Source organism: Eutrigla gurnardus (assembly GCF_963514095.1).
Source record: "Eutrigla gurnardus genome assembly, chromosome: 1".
NCBI classification, from domain to species: domain Eukaryota; kingdom Metazoa; phylum Chordata; class Actinopteri; order Perciformes; family Triglidae; genus Eutrigla; species Eutrigla gurnardus.
The window spans coordinates 6,877,541-6,898,745 of NC_139915.1; the positions used below are offsets into that span (position 1 = coordinate 6,877,541).

The following is a 21,205-nucleotide window of genomic DNA, read 5'->3' on the forward strand; positions in this document are numbered from 1 at the left end:
AACAGCTTTTGTCAGTGCAAACAAACATACATTTTTATTAAAATGAAAGTGGCAATTTTCTCCAGCTATTGACTCTGATGACTTCAATCAGTTAAAGGAAGCCAAACGAGCAGATGTGGATGATAAACTCTGCGAGGTAATTGCGATGAAGCAGCGTAAACAAGACTTTTGGGAGTAGTTAGAGTGCGTCCTCTACCTCTGGCTATTGTTTAGATGATAGCTTATGGTTTAACTTGGACTTGGATATAAGATCGAACCGACAGGATTTCTGACGAAATGAAGTGGGAGTAAAAGCCGAAACACTACTTCAAATGTTTTTGTCTTTTATTTGGGGCCTGAAAAGTCATCAAATCCAATTTTCAGTTATGCCCTCCCGGTCGATTAGGTAAGATGTGCTTGGTACTGTTGTGAAAAGGCTGTTTTAGACACACAGACACACAGACACACACACACAGACAGACACATGGTACCTCCTTTGCATCGAAGTCAGTTGTCATGTTGTTGACGCGGAAGACGGCTGCCTGCTGCCGTGAGTGATGGCTGCTCTAATAGGCTCTGCTTCACAATATGTCACCGCTTCAATACAAACCGCTCAGCTGCTGTGTAGGGGACGAGGAGTGCGACTCCGCTCTCCATTTATCAGATCTGTCAGATGATGGATAGCAGCAGACTATAGGTGGAGGTGACGCTGGTTTATCTCAGTCATCCTTCATGCTGTGGACACGCAGCAGTCACTGATCTCGCCATAGCCAGCCATTTATTGTCCTCTGGGGAAAATCACTCCACCTGGGAGGACTGCATGTCAATGAGAATCTGTAGCCTATGGTTTGTCAATTAACACTGTTAAATAAATTACAATAAATTACATAGTGATGCACTTTTATCCGAAATCAAAAATACAAAAATACATGTTGCTGCTGACACATTTTTATCTTGTTTTGGTGTGAGTTGTCTAGTTTTGTTGATATCAGCGTGCCTTCTCTCCATTGTAATGGGACTATATGTCATATAACTTTGTTTTGGTACTCAAAGTGCCCTAAAATAATAATGTATAATGTTAACCATGTGCTCGCTAACATTCGCTAATTATCGCTAAACAAAAAGTGCAGCTAAGGCTGATAAATGGAATAAACAGAATTATTGGTCGCATTAAAACTTTGACCCGATGATGGCGCTAGAAGACAACTGAGGTGATCACCAAAACGATAACAGCTCATCCTGAAGGGATCACGGCGATCCGTCCAATATTCTTTGAGATATTTCATGACCAAAGTGGTGGGTCGACTGACCGTCTGACATTGCCCTTCCTCGAGCCACGCTGCTTCACTGGTCAAAGCTTCCCAGATTTCAGGATTTGCTGCTTTCCAGTTTAATTAAATTGAAAATCTTTAGGCTAGACTTGGAAACTTGAGATATATTTCTCTGTTTTTACATTTTAGACCAAATCAATCATTTATGAATCGAAAAACACTTGACTGATTAATAAATAACCAGAATAATTGTTGCAGCCCCAGGTTTGTTAGAGTGAATCAATAGTTAGTTTCGGTTGACTGATTTTGCTGGAAAAGTGAGCAAAACCTTTGACCCTGGTATTTCTAATCAAGCTGCTATTTGGACAGGATCTCTGCCAAGCAGCAGCGAAGCAGCAACCCAACATGCAGCTTGTTGGGGATCTCTGTACTGCAGCAAATAGCTGTAACTAAATGTAGATCCCAACTGACACGCCACGGTGCTAAAAACGCCACGGTGCTAAAAAAAATATCATGGATGCCATGGCAGTCGCCCGTTTGGAGGAACCATCGTCAAATCCCATTCCTGCTGCCATTTGGCACCTCATTTAGGTCCGGCCCAGCTCGGCCAAGTGGAGCATCACATTTGACCCATTAGCTTGAGATTCATCAGGGCCGGCTGGTTCAGACTGGTCTGTGTTAAATGGAGTGAAACCCCTCATCAGCAGACACAACCAGCATTGTAAACATTGCTTAATGGTGCTGATAACAGAAAGAAAAACACATTCTACCACTGTTCTCTTGCAGTGTCCCATAAAGCACAATTAAAAAGTTCAAGAAAAATCTTGAGGAGTTGCAATATAGATCTGTTTTTATAATTGAAAAGAAAAAAGAAGAGTGGATCCTGTGGCTCAAATAGATATCTGGTTTCGTGTATAGACACTAGAGGAAGAAAATCCTCAGGCAGTAACACATCTTTCTCATAACAGTGAAACAACACTCCATCCAGAGAAATCTGGACGCGGCAACGGTGACTGTAGATGTTTTATCTTTCTCATTCCTGCACTTTCTGCTGTTATAAATAACCAAAGACCAGCTGCATTCTGTTTGCAGTGTACTGACTCTGCAATACAAGACATCTGGGCATTGAAGTGGAGATTTTTCACACCACAGAACCCTTTTGAACCTCCTCACACAAACCGTTGCCTAGTCTCCTAACTTTCCAGTTTTTATTTCTATATTTTCTATTTCAATGATCTGTGTGTTCCACCTTTTTATTGTGGAATTCTCATTTATTAAACACAAGAACTCATTTCCCCCGCACTTTTAAACAAGCTTTACCTTATCTCAGTTTGCCCTTTAAAACTGACAATGAAAAGTGGGTCAGGCACTAAAAGATATTAACAGAAATGATTGGGCAACTCCTGTAGACTCGGAAATGTTTTAATAATCCGTCCCAGTAAATGCAGAGATAGATTTAATTACACAGATTCAATTTGAGATGGTTCTCTTCTATAACCAACAGCCACTCATCCTGGCTGTCATGCTAAAGGGAGCCTGTCTGAGTTCCTGTTGCTTTGGCGGAAAGATGGAGGACAGTGTGTGTGTGTGTGTGTGTGTGTGTGTGTGTGTGTGTGTCTCCATGAATCTCCATTATTGTCACTGTGGATATGTAATGGTGAGGGTCTCAGTGTTTAATGGTGTTATTAGGAGTTCACTTGATATATGGGGCAAATAATGGACTTACATTAAAAATAGTGTGAGTGTGATGCACTTGCTAACCTGCTGAAATGAAATGCGTCGTTTGATTTAGTCACATGCAAAATTATTGTTGTTGCCGCTATGATAGTTTTATTATGGCATATTAGATGCTTCGGAGGCTTTTTCCACGCTGACGGCGATACAAGCGCTTTTCTGCGGATGCACAAAAGATCAAAGGTCATTTGGCATGTTGGCTTGACTCCAAAAATGACAGCCTCCCAATATGTGCGTTGATCGCCTGTTGAGGACAGGCCGAGACAGGCTGTGGTTTTATCAGTCTGTAAATGTGTAAAGGACTGTTGTTTACTGCGTCTCTGTTGGACCCTGTTCCGGTTTAATTAGGCGACGCCGTGGTGTTGCCAAGCTGCAGCAAGGGATGGTATGTCAGCTACTGCTCCGCAAATTGGCTGGTTGGATTGCTGCCCTCTTTAGTCTCTCTCAGTTTCGCTCTCTCTTGTTTGATTCTTTCCGTACTTTTTCTATTTATTTTCTGCATTCCTCTGTCTCTCCCTCAGACCTGAATCCTCAGGAGACTCTGCTGCATTTCTCAGCACGTCGAGGTCTTCTTCGGGTTACGCACTTCTTGCTGCAGCAGTCCGGAGCGAGGGAAGCCCTGCGATTGGCCAACAGAGAAGGCCACACCCCCTCCGACGTCGCCTCCCAGCGAGGTCACGAACGCCTCCAAGAGCTCCTCACGCAGTAAGCACGCTTTGTGATGATATCATCCTATGCCTACTGTACAGTTAAAGTAATAAGGTGCTTTTCAGTGTCAGTAGAAGTCAAAAAACACAAGAGAAAGGAAAAGTTTATAAAAGACTAATATGACTCTGAGCTGTAGTGAACATTGTTTTCCCCTCTGAAACAACAGTGTCATGTTAAGGCATCACAGGGCAGATGGCGAGGTTCCTCAGGCCCTTTAGGGGAACCTTGTTTGTCTGTTGTCTTCACGGAAAAATGGAAGCGTCCAAAGAGCATCACCACAGAACCCAATGCCGCCTGGCTCAGCTCTTCGAGCTGCTGCCAGATAGTTGAGGGCAAATTGGAAAGCGGTGAGCTGCCAGTATTGTTCCACGAGAATACAGAGAGATTGGAAACTATTCTGCTACGCGAAAACATTTAATACTGTGTCTGCTGACCTGTTGTCAGCATCTCACTATGTGTAAATTTACCTTAATCCATACACACTGCGGTGTTGTCTCTACAGAGTGTAATGGCAAGGGGGTGTATGAGTTGTGTTTGCAGTTGTCAGGGATTATCACTAGTAACGCCTGTTTTTCTGAGTGACTTGTGAGGTCAGATACATCTCATCCCTTTTTAGTGACATATTAGACTGTGGCGGGAAAAAAACAACTTCTTGGTAAATGGACTGAGACACGGTTTAAAGTGGAAATGGAGCCTTTTTTATGTCTTTTAAGCACTCTACTTATCTGCTGCAAAATAGTTTTCACTTAACTCTAAGTGAAGATGCCACAAGCTAAAAGACGACTACCACTTAGTGAGCTTGTTCATTGCCACGCATGCACTAGAGTTGCTTTACAACGTAGAGCTCCCTCTTTATGTGTTGGTAATAACATTTCCCTCATGAAAAGTGAAGTCACTCGCAGCCTGACTGGTGACCTCAGTCGGCGGGCCTCGCAGCTAAAGCAACCCACCCAGGATTACGCAAACGGATCTGCCTGACTGGGAGGTGTCTCCCCTTTACAGCGCTATCTTTATGCACAAAAACACTGCACATACTTTGAGCTTCAACACTAAAAAGAGCAAATGCAGCGCAGGGAGTGAAGGGAAAGTTGATCGAGTAGGGGTGGTCTTCAAGTCGGTTGTTTTTTAATACATGGAAGGAAAGTCACATTTTTGGTTTACTGGCCCCAGCATCTGGAACTTTTTAACATGATCAGTGTCTGATTGATTGATTGATTACCTGCTAGAATAACATAACTAACATAACAACCACAACATTTGACCTATGGACTTTCCCGGTCTGAGAAAAGAAAAAAGAAAACGGCAATGTACATGGATTATTGAAAGAAACGGGGAGTGTGGATCGGCTGACGTCACTGTGAAAACCTCCTCTTGAAAGCAGTTTTTTGCTGTGTTAGCCAATCACGCTACAGGCCGCTCGGGATGATCTAAGTGTTTGTTTCATGGCAGGGCTGAGACGGACAAAGGGACTGAGACTGTCCAGCTGGTGTCCACAGACACCACGGCCCGGGTAGTTTGCCACCTCCCCAGACTGAACACACACACTCTGACGCTGAGCATCCAACCCGGCCGCAACCCGCCGACCCTTCAGAGGAGCGTGGAGCAGCTGCTGCACTTGATATGCCATCTCCATGCCAAGGTGAGTCACGGCATGCTGCCCTTTTGCGGCGCTATCTCTTTTCACGTTGGCTTCATCCAGAAGCTCTGCTGCTGTTGAACATTGTTGGATTGTTTGTCTTTTCACCGCCCTCAATTTTTTTTAACCTTCAAGCTTCGTTTGTATAACCGGTGGAACACCTTATGCAATCACACAGTTGGCGATTGATAAGAACTAGAGAGCAGCCCTGTTGCTGTTCCTCTGAGGGGGGAAAAAAGCTAACGTTTATCCTCCTCCTTTTCTATATTCTGCAGGGAGTTTCTGTACTGGAGCTGAAGTTTGAGTCTCTGCACACAGCTGCCGAATGCTGTGATGGAGTGGAAACAGAGATAACCTGTCTGGAAAGACTACAGCTGGCTGCATCAGAGTGCCTCGATACAACAACAGGAGGGAGCTGGGTGGAAAACTGCTCGGTGGAAGGCCGCGGTAGTGAAGATTGTGGACATGGTGGGACTGGGAATTCTGAGAGGGACTGGAGTTTGTCTGTGAGTGCTCCAACGTCAGAAGTACGGCCCCAGGAGCATGGCCTCGGCCCCCCATCGGACTGGGTGTGTCTCAGTTCAAACACTGGGAGAGATTACTGCCAGACGGAGCAGGAGAGAAGGGAGCAGCCTGTTGTTACCACCCAGAGTTTGAGTTTGCATGACAGAAGTGAAGGAGCGCAGCGTGGGGAAGAATTGGAGAGCCTCAGTGTGGGAATCCTACCACCAGCAAGCTGTGATAAGCAAGCAGGGGAAACTGATAGAGGAGAAGCTGCGATCTGGGAAGGACAGAAGGCCACCGAGGGAAAGGACAGATCAGAACAGGAAGCAGAGGACAGCACAGCTAGGAGGAGGCAGGAGGAGACCAACTCAGAGGCGACGGATCTAATAACGCTCAGTGGAAACACAAAGGCGTTGGTCATGGGCCAGTCTCCGTCATCAGAGGGCTCAGAGGTATCTGACACCTCTGATTCTGAAATGAAGGAGTGCGGTCTGGAAGGAGGGACGAGTGGGAAACTTAGCCAGGAGCTGTGCGACGGACTCTCTTCTGAGGAGGAGAAAGCAGAGAGTGCATGGTCAGAAAACCCAGGGGGCCTCCCCAGCCCATCGCTGATAGACAGCGGTGATGTAATTAAGGAGCCTGAATCTGCTGGTCTCTTGATAGAAGGCCTCCAGGAGGGGGAACCTCCACCAGACATAAACAGCCTGGAACAAAACCAGGAAACAGCTGGTAGGGATTATGCTACAGAGCAGCCACGGGGCTCGGCTCCACAGACTGGTGGTCATTCTGGGGATTGTACTGGAACAGCGCTTGTCAAAGAGCTAGATGGTGAAGGCCCAGCTGAACCTGAAACTGAACACGGCATTGAAAAGACCAGGTTGCCCATTGAAGAACCTGATAATCCAGCCGATTGTCAGACCGCTGTTGACTCCACAGAAGATTTACTAACAGATCCATCGCCTGACATGATGCCGAGCTCCAGCAACAGAGACGCTGATTCAGGGATGACCCACGGCCTCTCCAGTGACGATGATGGAAGTTTCCGATCAGCCGGAAGCTCCACAACTGATATATACCACCCCACTCAGGACAGTGCTAGTATGGAGGATCAGGACGTGCTTCAAACCAAGATGGAGGAACCAAATGATTCAAACCTGGGTGAAAGTGATGAACATGCACCGGACGCAGGCCTCTCCTTGGAAACAGGCACTGTCAGTGCACTTGAAGTGACTGACTGCAGCCAGACTGACACTGTGCCTGAATCACAACTGTCACTCAGCCTCCAGACAATGGAGGCTTTGAATCCTGAGGGGACAGGAGAGAAACTCACCCCAGAACTTTCCAAAGAGGATCTATCACTGGATCCAGCGTTGTCAGAGAGTGGGGACCCTCCAGTGATGGACGAGGATGAATCTGAAACCAGAGAGACCAACGACTATGAAGTGAACGCAGGGAGTGAGCGTTTGTCATCGGAAGACACGAGTTGTGGTTTATTCAAACCCAGTCCGTCTGTTGCAGGAGAAAGTGAAGTGATTGACCCGGCTGAAGGAGACCATCAGTCAACAGAGACCAGTGATGAATCTGCAGCGGCCTCAGCTGAAAAGACAGGAGATGTGCAGTTGTTGCCGCCACAACAACCCAAACAGGATCATTCGGAGATGACAGCGGACCAGAGGTCACCTGATGAGGGATTGAGGCACACGGAGGATCAGATCAATGCATCTTCATCACAACGTGTCACTCCGCTTTCAGATGTCAATGCCTTTGAAGTAGAGCCACCTTCTCCAAACAATGACGCATGCAGTGGACCTCACGCTGAGAACGAAGTGACTGGGAATCCGGAGGCTCTTGACGCAGTGGATGGAGCATCACAAGGCCACAACAGAGCAATCCAAGGTGGGCAAACGCTGATTTATTACGTTCTCCGTTGGTTTATTTACAGGTTTATTCTAGTGCCACCCACTCGCATACATCACAGGGCAATATGTTTGTCAACGTCTTATTCTTAACAAGTATGCTAAATCAGAGTCAGTGCTCATCTGGTGATTAATGGCAATAACTCCACAAAGCTAACTGCAGTATAGCTCAACATAATAGTGCTCACAAAGGTTTTTGTGTGACATCCTGTTTTGATATATTACTGTTATGAAGACAGAATCTCTCCTGTTTTGGCGCTAATTGCCTTTCTAATGAGGGTTTAGCTTTTCTTTAGGATTTCATTTTTGGATTAAAGAAAGGGTTATCCCTAAAATGTGACATTAGCACAATCATGTTGGGCTACGTTGTGACATAGGAAATAAGAGGTGCTTTATATCTTTGATAAGCATTTTCCCTTTATGTTCATATGTTCTCTGTTAGCACACAGGCACACTGTGGCTACGGCATACTGTATGTCAGCAAACACAGTCACATTACCAAGGCATGTGACCGAGGCTCAGACGCACAGCTAGAAGGCTGGGTTCTCTAAAACAAACATACAAAAGCCAGCTGAGCGCGGAGCAGGAAGTGAGGCCAGCAGAATCTCTCTTCTCCAAGTGAACTTCCAGCACTCCTCTGTCGGCAATTTTCACTCATCAGAAATAATTGTACCGGACCCAAGTCTAATAAAGAAGGGTCAAGGGCAAGGTTGTTGGTGTGCGTCACACAGAGACTGGGGTGTCATTATGAATGAGGGGATGTATTTACAGCCAGACAGTGGCCTAGCATCAGGTAACATCATAGGCGATCAGAGACAAGCTCTCTGTTGTTTTGTGGTTTGGAAATAAAGACGTGAATATTCATTTTGGATTCTAAGTGGATGCTTAAAAACAAAGGCAGAAATAGTCCTTTTTTTAATAGAGAGTCAGTTCCATTCCCTCAAGCATTCATCAAGTCCTGTTCACTTACACAAGAATAGATTCCTTCAATCCAATCCATCACAGATAATTACACACCACCATCAATGGGTAATTTGGTTTCTGTGTTTATAATCACAGAATGACTCATTTATTTATTTGTTCCCCGTGGGAAATGTTCCCTTCAGGATGCTTAAAATAAGAATACTGTTAATAAAAATAAATAAATAAAAAAAGCAGCAGCATTACACTTCACGTGATTATGCATTAATCAAGGAACATGAGGTATCTTTTATGAGAGACTTTTAACGTTTTCAATGAATGGTGTCCAGGTTGCACTACATTTTTCATGTCAGTAAGCCCTATTGTATATCTGTATACTATAGCTCAAGTTTTCCAATTGCAGCATAATAGCACTTCTCTAATCCAATGTTTAAAAGAAGGAGGTTTATCTGTTTGCCACTGAAAAAGAAGAAGAAGAAGAAGAAGCACTTTTCAGGAAACTTTTAATAGAACATGAAAACTATAGACATCACCATTATACACAGTCAAACTCCTCAGTGTATCTGCAGTGGGGAAGTCTCACCTCCTTCCATTCTAAGCACTTGCTATTGATTCCTGTATGTGGAAGATTTGCTTTTGGACTGATTGCATTGTGTTGTGTGCATTTCTCCAGAGGGGGAAGTCATCATGTCTGAAGCAACTGTAATTGGTGCAGTGGAGGAAGAAAATGGCCCCTCAGAGGAAACAGACATCTCCATGGTGAGTTTCTACTGTTGTTTGTCTGATATCAAGCTTTGCTTTGTGGATAGACGTAGGTTTGATCAAGATGAGTCATTGTTTGTCAACCTCTTTGAAACACCCTAAGTAACCTTTGGCACAAAGGTGTAGTTAAGGAACATCATTTCCTCATTTCCTGAGTTGTTACGTGAACAGTGGTAAAATGTTACAGGAAGCTAGAGTTGGATTGAGTTTTATCACAGCAAATAATTGAACTTGTCAAACAGAGGAGTCAGTAATAACATCCCAAATGGCTGCATTGTAATGGTATTATCTTCTCCTGCTATGACAAGGCTAATATCTGCTGTGAAAAGGGTCTGCGGATCTGATTCATTCTGGAACCACAAAGCAACAGCAGTACCCTGATGCTTTCACGGCTATGAGGATGAGCAAGATTTATTCTTCTGTTAATATAGCAGTTTTGTGTTTGTAAAAAGTTGAAATATGTCCATGATTCAATAAATAGTACAAACAAGTTTACCAGCAAAAGATAAATACATTGAAAAGGGGTATCTAGTGTCAACTTTACCTTAAATAAGAATATGAATGTGCATAAAGTGGGTTTTATGACAAATGCATGCATGACAAGTTCATAGTGAGAGTCTGATTAAGACAAATAGATAACTTGTCATGTTGGAGATGAGTTCAGTCCAGTGTCCAAATGATGGAGGTGTGACTCATTTCCATTGTTAACAATTTATGAATATTGCATCCTGTTAGCAAGGCCAGTTTATAACAGGCATACCTCTGTAGATTTAGGGCTGAAATGAATGAGAAATATGCATGAAAAGAAGCATACATTGGTTATTATGTTGAATGTGCCTGGAATATGCTCAGATCAATATTGCCGGAGAAATGCAACGTTTTTGTGGTTGCTGAGCATTGACATTTGGTTTTCTATTAAAGGATTAACTCTTATTTGAAAATAGTTGGCAAGAATAACCAGAAATGGCAAAATATCTCCAAAAGGATGGCAACGACTTTGGGGGAGACGGAAAGGCAGAACTAGCTTACGAGCCGATTGATGTGCCAACTAGAGATTGGAAGACAGTTCAGTAATGAAGCTGTCTGGAACATTTCTCCCTCCTGAGTGAAAATTTAAGACCGGCAACTTTATTTTTTTTCGGTTTGTGCAGTCTTTCAGCAAGAAATATTATTACCTGTTAGAGTGTCCTTAAGTATGACCTCGACTTTCACTTCACTGAGAAATCCAACAGGATCTCCCTGCCTCGTCCTGTGGGAGCCATGTTATGCAGTCAATTTACTATCTCAGCTCAGACACTCGGCACATGGATGCGATGTTCAGTAGACGAGGCTTTACTCCCAAATGTTGCTGACTGACAGATTCCTCAGCAGCCATAGACTGGAGTGGCTCTGCTTATTCCTGGGTTGCGGTCTAGGCCATTGGCTAGTTTGAATGCCAGATGTTAAAATGTAGGAGGATGTGCATACAATTTGCAGGATGCTGGGGTCGCCAGCAGAGGGCGATGTAGCCTCAACGGCATCATTGGAGTTTTTTCCTCTTGACCAAGGAGGGAATTTAATGAGAAGAATGACCTGTTCACTCACCGTAGATGCAACCTAAGAACTCATCTTCACCTTAGTTTATTTGAATCATGTATGAAAGTGTTTGAAACCTATTTATACGAATAACAATCATCATTGGAACAGCCATCATGGTTTATATTACATATAATATATATCAGAATATGTGAAAATAAAGAAAATTGTAAAGTGGGCAATATTAAGTAGAGGCAGGATTCTAAAACTCATTCAAACAGAGAAAGATAATAAATTCTGATTGGATAACAGAAAATGACAGCAGCAACAACTAGCATCACAACAGGAGATGGGAGGTTAATATGGGGGTCAATGTTTTGACGAGCTATTTAGACGGCCGTTTAAATGCTGGCTTATTCAACATCTTCTCCATTTCATATGTATATGATATATAGGTGCTTGTAGATAACGAACCTGCACAGCGCCACTTCATGTTCTCAGTACTCTTATAGCATGGCTGACATCGGCTGCTGTGAGTCCTGTCCTCAAGACGTGAGCATGAGATGAATTAGATTGGTTGCATGGAATTCGAAAAACATATACATGCAGGGAAGTTATGGCCTAACGTACTGTCAGAGATTAAAGACACAGATGAGTTGAATGTGCAAGATATTCCTTCCAAAGCCCAAATAGCTTTTCACGTCTGGATAGCTGTCGATGGTCGGCATTCATTTTACAGTCTGCATGCATGAATCACGTCTTTGTACACAGACACCCAGTTGTATTTACAAAAACCTTTCTGCATATAATAATGTATCAGGATTAGCGCGCCCTACATGGATGATTGCCAAATAACGTAGGGAAAAATCTGAAGTGCAAACTGGGCCAATTCAAGCACTGAACCTTGTGGATGAATATGCTAGTCAGACCTTTTTTTTTTTTTTTTTTTTTTTGCTGCCTACAGTGCTTTCATATCTGTCATCTGAGAAAGGTGCAATCACACCCCGAGGGCAACTCACGGGTGGCCTCAAGTACATCCTCCTCCAGCAGGGGGTGTTGAATCTCAACAGCATCAATTCTGGTGGTTGAATCACATTAAGTGAAGTAATAATGGCCCACTGTCATCTGTCACACTGTAACAATGTGCTACTTTGGCTAGCTGATTTACAGGATGAGTGAGATTCACAACCTCGCTGAGGAACAGAGAGGGCGAGCAAAGGCATGAGTCGGCCACAGTCGGGAGAGAAGTTGAGAGGCAACAGAGGAAAAGAAATGGGAGGGAGGGAAGAGGAGAAGGAGGGAGGGAGCAGAGCAGGAGTCTGGTAGAAGGCTGCTTCTGTGGCCAGATGTGAAGCATATAGCAGACAGCTTCAGGTCTCCTCAACTACGGATTTTCTGCCGTTTGGTAAATCTGCTCTGGATATTTAAGGGGAAATGTACGAACGACACAAGCGGAGGTACAGTCTCTGTGCCAAAGGAGAGAGAGCTGTAGACGTGGTTTTGATAAAGGTAGGCTAACTATTTGCACTTTAAAAAAAGTTTCTCGGTATGATAATACTGCTAACTGCTACAGTAATAACAGTCATTTGAACAGAGACTTTGAAAACACAGTTGTTAAGTGCCTTAAGCAGATTAAAAAATAATGGCGAACCAATAAAAGCAGGGCTGCAATCGTAAAAGGTAACCGTAAAAAGAGAGGTCAAGGATAATTAATGACAGTGTTACATGAAATTAAGTCCATTAAAGAGAGATTCATGGAGTGATTTAGCAGCTTAAGCTCCTCAGATTGTGTTTTAAGGCCTGGTCACACTTATTCTTAAAAGCTGGCCAGAAAAAAGAAAAAAAAAGTTATTCCTGAAGTAAAACATGAGTGCGTCAACATGTTTTTGCAAACCTGTAGTCATCTGCCAGGGATGTTGTGACGGGGCTTTGCTGTGTTGCACCCTGGGAGATGATTACATGGTTGTTGATAGTGGCCCTCCAGACACAGAGTGCTGATTATTTCGGGGTGGAGTGTGGTTTCTGGATGTACGGTGCATGGCTATATGCTGCTTGTAACACTAAGACAGATGCCTGCACTTCCTCCATCTCTGTGGAGTAACTGTATGAAAGTTAATGAGGCTCAGAGCATTTAAGGTCTTTCTGGGATTACTTGGTCAGGATAGTGGGTACTTTAAGGACTACCACTACAAATCCATGAAGCTAAAACAGAATATAAAATCCTCTGATATCTTGTCACACTGCAAAGTTGGGAGACCTCTCTCTCTCCCTCAAAGGTCCTGTTACTGTATCATAAAGGTTATGTGTCAAACTATTTGAACTGCATGATTTTTTTTTGGAGTCTTTCAAAATAGGATCTTCATAGCACCCAACGGTGCTATTTAAAGCCCAGATGGCACTAAACATATAGTACCCTTTATGACATTTTCCCACTATGATTTTCCTTTTGGCTGCAGGACAGCACTTAGTCCCGTTGGTTGTTGGAAACATGTAGCGGTTATAATCATAAGGAGTTCTCTTCCAGACTTCCAACGTCCCCCATGGGACCTTATTTCAGAAAAGGTAATGTATGGAAGTCGGCAACAGCGAGAGACAATTTGTGTTTTGATCCCGTGTGAATCGTGAATGAATTACACATATGATTAAAAGAAAATCCCAGCTCTGACATTCTTCTGTTTATCAAATGACCAGCCTTTCCATTTTAGACACGCTAGGGTCGTGACTTCAAGGATGGAAATGGAAATGGTTTGTCAGTTTTACACCACTTTGGTCCAGACTGAAATAGCTCAATGTCAATTTCATGGATTACCATAAAAAGTTGCGACAGACATTCACACCCCCTCGGGATGATTTATAATAAACGATGACGACATGAGCCATCCGATGTGTTTTCTTTGTAGCAGTGACAGTGACATTGCATGAAACTAAACAGGAGTCAATGTCCTTGGACTATGATGAAACCATACAGCAATGAGGTAAATAAACTATTGTACATTTCAAAAAAAGGTTTTCCATATACGGAGCCAGGACAGATGGTTTCATATACTGTGCAGATTGCGATGCCCCTTGAAGCAAATTTGTGACTTGGGATATTGAGCTGTCTAAATGGACTTTTCTGACTTTTTAACTTTTTAATTTTCTCGAGAAGCGCTCATCCAAACAACCCCACACTCTACACTCCTAAGCAACACAATCCATAGTAGTTGTGTCCCAATTCAGCGACTGCATCCCTCGGAGGAAGCGGCCTTCGCGGCCGTACAGCTTAAGTGCACATGGCACACCAAAAATAAATATGTTCTGTAGATGTGAAGAGAGACAGACGGACAGAGATCCCTCCCATCTCCGTTAGATTAAAAGTGAGCTCATGCTGCCTTCATGTGCTAGTCGGAAGATCCTACTTCCCCTGTTGGAATGTCACGGTCAAGTGCTTTGTTGTCTGGAACTGTGGACAAGGTAACATCAGCTAATATAATATCTTTGCAGCGCGCCAGCAGGCTATAGTCCACGTGTAATGACTAGAGTGATATATATATATATATATATATATATATATATATATATTTATATATATTACAGCTGATACTTCTTGCACTGTTAAAATAAAGAATTACATACCTTACATTACTGAATGTGTCCTCTTCTCCGCCATGTTGAACAGTACCGGTCACCCCAACTCGGGGACTCGGGTATCAAAGTACTCTCCAAGTATCCCACTAGTAATTACGACTTGATGGGCTATTCATGTGCAATTTCTGAGTCGGCAACTCATATTTACCATGATTCTGCTACCTAGTGAAGGCAGCCTAATGACTCAAAACTGAACTATTGCCTCTTGCTTGATGAGTATTAAATCTAGTCTAAACTAATAACCACCAACTGAAAGCTGGACTATTAAGTATCATGAGTAAACTAAACTATGACCATTTGACGTGTCCTACAGTGCGTCACCGCCACGCTGTCTGCTGGTTGTGACATCCAGAAGCAGAGCAGACAGGGAGGTACTGAGAGGAAAATATCTATGAAGTGGATTGCTCTGGTATATGTAACACCTCTCTTTAGTCTATTGTCACATGCTAAACTTGTTTCTGATGTCAGCTCTTCTTTTCACCGGAGGGGTGGAATAGCAAGGACGAGTGTGTGTGTGTGTGTGTGTGTGTGTGTGTGTGTGAGAGAGAGAGGAAAAGGGAAAGTGAGAGAGATATGATGGTGGGAAAAAGGCAGCGGCAGGCTAACGGTTTCCTCTGGCCTCAGATGGAAACAGGCATTCGGCCAAATGACTTCATTCCAAGCAGCGTTTCACATCCCAGCATCTCTCCTGGCCTGGAGTCACAAAACACATCATAACTCCACTTACCAAGTACAGTAACTGTGAATAAGCCTTTATACTAACGTACAGTATATATACGAGCACATGTGGTTCTGCAGGTAGATGGCAAACATGCACTTCTAACAAGCTGGGAAACGACCAATCTTCTTTTCCTACTATTCCCTCCTTTAGCACATTTCTAACTTCCTGTCTTGCTTATTTTTTAAATATCTGTGATCCTCCATTGATCTCAAAACACATCATCCTGAATAACGCAATCCAAGTGTTCTACTTTAAAAGAGAGGCCCTGCAACCTCTATTATGAAATGTTTTTCAGCAAAACCCTTTCTGTCCCATTTGTGCACAACTTCGTCATTGACCGTGACCCCTAAACCTCCGGTGAAGGGATGTTTGACAACAGGATTTCAATAAAGGAGACGCTTCATGATTGGGTTGAAGCAGTTGGGTTTATTGTCTGAATTCAGTGCAGTGTCAAGGTGAATGGAGAATTGTGCATCACAATATCTCGATATGTTTTCATCACGATGTGATTCCATTGAAGGATGAAAAATATGATGCATTGAATTATCGCCCGGCCCTTATAGAGAGCCGCCCTGAGGGATCAAACGGTGCATACATACTTGGCTGGAAACAGTCACTCAGTCAGCCATCCTTCAATGCTGCGGAACCTCTCTGGCCGCCTGCCTGCCTGTTTAGAAACAAGGCAGCGGTCCAAGTCCTGCCTGCCCCTGCAAACACACACCAGTCCGCCTTTTTATTTTTAAACCAGATGTGTTTTTACTGGGTACAGTTTAGATTCCCCCGATGCTACAAATATGCACTGGGCCGTTCAGACTTGACTTGACTGGGATCGGTTCTTTGCTGGCTGGCTCACTGACTGGTTTGCAGGCTTGCTAACAGGCAAACATTTGTCTGATAAATGTATGGTTGATTCTATTATTGAAATTGAACAAGCTTCTTTTTTTTAAGACTGAGCTGTATTCTTTCATTCTTCAGTCACATCATCATTTCACCGAATAATATAAACCGCAACGCACTGCCAAAATAAAGGAAGTGTTGAGTAAATGTACAACTTGTGTACTTATTAGAGCAGGCACGTCCACACATGTCTTCTCCCGGAGAAGTATCCACTTCATATCCCATCATTGCCTAATAGCTCAGTTAGCTCTCTAATCAATGCCAGAACACACTGAAGCGGTTCTGGTGGCTCCCTGCGTGCGTGTAAACAGTCTATTAAAACTCTTAAAAAAGCTGCCGTTTCCTTTACTTTGGCTTTAATCTGCATTTTATTCAGGATCCTTTTGTTTCTGTTTGAAGTTCAGCCGTCACCAAGTTCAAGTCATGTAGCCTTTTTGTAATTTGTGGCAATCACGGGCAATCATTTCACTTCAGAGCCGAACCTGTGCATACGTGTGTGTGTGTGTGTGTGTGTGTGTGTGTGTGTGTGTGTGTGTGTGTGTGTGTGTGTGTGTGTGTATGTGTGTATGTGTGTGTGTGTGTGTGTGTGTGTGTGTGTGTGTGTATGTGTGTGTGTGTGTGTGTGTGTGTACTGGCGCCCTCTGTGACCAGCTAATCTTTCCTCGTCAGCGTGTTTGTTCTCTCTCAGCGGGCTCTGTTTGATATTTGAACACAGCTGTGAGAAAAGAAACAGCCTGTGTGTGCTGTCTGTTCATGCATCTGTGTGTGTGTGTGTGTGTGTGTGTGTGTGTGTGTGTGTGTGTGTGTGTGTGTGTGTGTGTGTGTGTGTGTGTGTGTGTGTGTGTGTGTGTGTGTGTGTGTGTGTGTGTGTGTGTGTGTGTGTGAGAGAGGTGGAGGGGGGATTTCGTGTGTGTGCGAGACTTGACGAGTGAAACAAAAGTAGCAATAGTGTTCGTAATAAGTGTCCATGCATGCAGCGCTGCGGGCCGATGGAGGTGCATGTAGACGGTGCCAGTTGGTATGCAAGTGCCTGTCACTGTGGTTGTAGGAATGCAAAAGTGTGTGGTCACAGTGGGTACTTTGACACACGCATACACACTCGCCACTCCCAGGCCTGGACAACAGAGCTCAGTGTTTCTCTGGGTCTCAGCAGGCTTGTCAATAGTGTGCTCTAGATAGTTGTTTAGAAATTGAGCTCGGCCCCCTCTTTCTGGGAGGGTTGACCTCGCTGGTTGGTTGCTCCTCACTCATCCTCCTGTGTCTCGACTCTTGATTTGTTTTTAACCTTCTGACTTATTTCCTTTTTGTTGTTGTCTCTGTTCCCCAATTCACTCAATAACTGCAGTGTATGTGTTCCAGTTTAGTTCTGACTTCTTTTCCCTTTTTTTATTTGTAGCAGTCGCGTTTTTGTGTCATTGTCTTATAGTGTGTAGGTCTGCAATTTTCATTCCCCCCGTGGGAATGGCGTACACCACCTCCAACAAAAAAAAATACAGTATGGGAAATAATAAATTGCTTGAAAAAAATGCACCATAAATTCACATTTGATTTCATGAAACTCTTTATGAAAGCATTTTTATGGCCTCAACATGGCGATGGCTGAGCCAGCGGTGCTAATAGTTCAAACTAGGGCAAGCGTGCTGACAGAGCTAACCGTGCTGCTGGTCTGGTTAAAACACATTTGAAGACCCTGAGCTCTGAAGAAAGTGTGTTAGGCATTTTTCACATTTAGACTTTGCAATTAATTGGTGAGCCAAAAACAAAATACTGCTGCTGTGAAGCTACTGTGTCCTGCCAAGAAGTAGTCCAGCACATAACCTCCTTTCAAAACCACAGTTTGTCATCATTTCAGTTTGTTTTTTTGTAGTATGAATTGATTAGTATTGATGAGTTGGCTTTAGATGTGCTTATAAGGGGACTAACTTTAGTAGCTGGTTCCCAGTGGTTCCAGTCGATGCTAAGCTAATAATTAAGCTAAAACAGCATTGTGTTGACTTGGTGGGTCACAGTGAACCAGCGTCTTTGTTTTGTTCCTGTCAGATTAAAGGTTGTGGACTAGATTGGGGACCTGTTTATACTGCGTTTGGAGGTTCCTTTGTACAAGTCTTACACAGGCAAGTTTAAAGGGCCGTGCTAAAGCCTGTTGATCTGACTGAGCCGGACTTAACCTGGGTTTACTGGGGTTAAGAGTTAAATGGGAAGAATTAAAGAGGGGAGCAGAAGCAAGCTGAAGTAGGAAGAAAGGAAGGAACAAACCATTGAAGGAGGACAGCTCATAAACAACATATTTAAGAAAGTGCTATCTATGCTGCTTACAGTGGCTTCAGTTCAGAAATCACTAGATCCCTAAAATGATAAAAAAAAAAAAAATTCTCTGCTTGAAAGTATAATCTTGGCGATCTGTCTTGCTAATAGATTATTCATCTGTTTGTAGACATTACAAGTGTAATACAACATATATAACCAAGTTTATCTCTTTTATCATTCAAAATCAAAGCTCATCAACTTCATCTGGAGTTCATTAAAACACAACGACCTTCTCCAAGTCTCTGTTAGCTTCACATTCAGAGCTGCCTGTCAAATCTGCATAGCTCCGGCCAAACTGTCGAAGCTTTTGTGTTGCCTGCGAAGAGGGAGGGGGGTGCCTGTGGCTCTTTGTAGCTAAAACCAGCTCACACACACACACACACACACTCACACACACTCGCACACACAGCTGTTGTATAGACACTCAGACCACAGAGGAAGCAGAGCCCCAGTGTTGTGTGTTTACAGCCAACCGCAGATCTCAAGCAGGCAGTGTATGTGTGTGTGTGTCAGTGTGTTTAAGTTGGTGTCAGTGTATCTGTGAGTTCTGACGGCTGAAAACAGACCAAATTTAGATCTTTCCAAACAGTTCCTGTAGGCGATGGAGCCGGAGTGTAGCTACTCAATCCGATGACTGCTCTCAAGTTTGCCGTTATAAAGAGTGTCTTATCGTTGCCTCCCATCCTGTGTAGCGAGCAACACTTCCTATCCGCCACGCTGGTCTGCATCATTATTTCTTTCTGGGTGACGGTCACATGTTGCTGAGGCTGATTCAGTGTCTTCCTGTTTCTCTGTAGATCCACCGAGACAGAGAGGCGTCGTTCCATCAGCCCTGCAACACTCAACACTCAGGTAAGAGTCACCCTTAGCTGCCTATGATCCAACCTCTCTTGTTAGGATTCAAATGGCTTCTTCATGCATGTTTCTGTGCTTTTTGTGGGGATTTAAGAGGATTTGGGTATATTGCTATAAGCCACACTGCAAGGTTGCTTCCCATTGCTGACAAATGTGTGGAAGTGGGTCATTTATGTACCAATGCTGTGTTGTCCCGTGAAGCCTGTTTTTTTAAAGTGAAAAACAGTGTGCTTGAAGTGCCACAGACACGAAGCAAAGGCACTTGCTTCATTTGATCCTGAGCATTTGGCAACAGCATTTCTCTTTTTTGAATTAAATTAAAGCTTAACAGCCCCTCTCTATCTTTTTTTTTTTTACTCAAAAAAGGAAATTGAGGCCATCAGACATCATTTAACTTGTCTGAAACGCTAAATCAAGGCTTGAGAATATGATCCAGATGCTGTAATTGTTTGAGTGAGTTTCTGACATTATTTTAGTGTCGATATTTAATATTTTTGATTGTTTTGTCAGTTTCGTTCCAAAAGAATATTTTTCAAGTATTCATTATTTTTAGCCTGGAGTAAATATGTGGTGTTGTCCCTAAGGAGAATTTCTGAAGGAGATCATAAAGCATCTTGCTCTAAAACACAGACAAGGACATGATGTGAGTGGTAGCTAATGTGAAAAGTGAATACAACTAGACAACTTTTTGAGTCCTTCATATGAACCAACGTGGGGTCTAGAGTTGTGGGTTGGATGTGGAAATCTGCTGATAAACTTGTCACCTGCAACACGCGACTGGATTGCATGAGTGCTGTTAATGATCCAAACCTTGGAGAGGCTCGGGGACTCAAGAATACTTTGAGAAGAACATCCAGAGGACCAGAGCAGAAATGCTTTGAATACCTCAGAAGACTTCTGGCTTGAATATACTATACTAAGCCATATACCCCCCCCCCCCCCCCCCCCCCAAAAAAAAAAACGTAACTATAGCACTCTGATCATAGCACTGTTGCTCTTGAAGCACTACTTTACTCAGATGAGGACCTAACACTTGTTCTATTTTTAGCTCTTACTTTATCGGCAATGATATGTTGTGGTTTCTTTGTTTCCTTCTTTTGACAAATGTACTTATTGTAGGTCGCTTTGGACAAAAGCGTCTGCTAAATGACCTAAATGTAAATGTAAATATACTAAACAACTTTGGGGTATATGAGTAAATGGTTTTAAGGTCACGTGTAGGGTTTTTGACCATTGGAGGAGCTGTAGAGCAGCATTTTGATGAGCAGGACCCAGTTGCTGTCTCGTACTCAAAGAGGATCTACACAGTCATGGAGATGATGTGTTATATATTTCTACCAACACTGCAGTTGGTACAGCTGACACTTTTTGTCGTCCATGTGAGCTCATAGCCTTTTTGGAAGTCACTCAGTCCATCTACCAAAGCTAATGGTTACACTTGTCTTTTCAATGCGACTTTTGTCATCTGGTCATACCAGGATGCATTAAGTCTGTATGCTCCAAGATCGGATCCTGCGCACTTTGGGATCCATTCAGTCAGACTGCATCCTTGAGTTTAGTGGCCTTGAGTTTTGATCTCAGTGAAGTATGGACAATCTGGATAATTACTCAAATGCAGATCTCCCCCCCCCCATCCCCTCTCCTGAGCGAACACACAGGGACGAGAGGAGTAAAACCACAAGTGAGTCCTGTTAAGTTACTGCTGATGAAAACCCAACATTTCCTGATTCTGGGCTTCAAAATCAAAACTTTGTAAAAACAAATAAAAAAAAAGTTGATTTTTAATACGAAGAAGGTATGAAGGAAAAGGTGTTTTTCACTGTATCTGTGGAGCTGTGTTAGCAGCTATTCT

At 43.3% G+C, this 21,205-nt stretch overlaps 1 protein-coding gene across 3 annotated transcripts in view; it reads left to right on the forward strand.

Annotated features, from left to right (window-relative positions):
• akap13 (A-kinase anchoring protein 13) overlaps nucleotides 1–21,205 on the forward strand; it is a 93,802-nt gene that overhangs the window by 25,052 nt on the left and 47,545 nt on the right. For all 3 annotated transcript variants that reach the window (XM_084013450.1, XM_084013449.1, XM_084013448.1), the window contains exons 6-10: nucleotides 3,506–3,689; nucleotides 5,142–5,331; nucleotides 5,604–7,728; nucleotides 9,343–9,428; nucleotides 19,296–19,350. In XM_084013450.1, coding sequence (XP_083869576.1) covers nucleotides 3,506–3,689; nucleotides 5,142–5,331; nucleotides 5,604–7,728; nucleotides 9,343–9,428; nucleotides 19,296–19,350 — 2,640 coding nt within the window. The remainder of the gene's footprint in view (nucleotides 1–3,505; nucleotides 3,690–5,141; nucleotides 5,332–5,603; nucleotides 7,729–9,342; nucleotides 9,429–19,295; nucleotides 19,351–21,205) is intronic.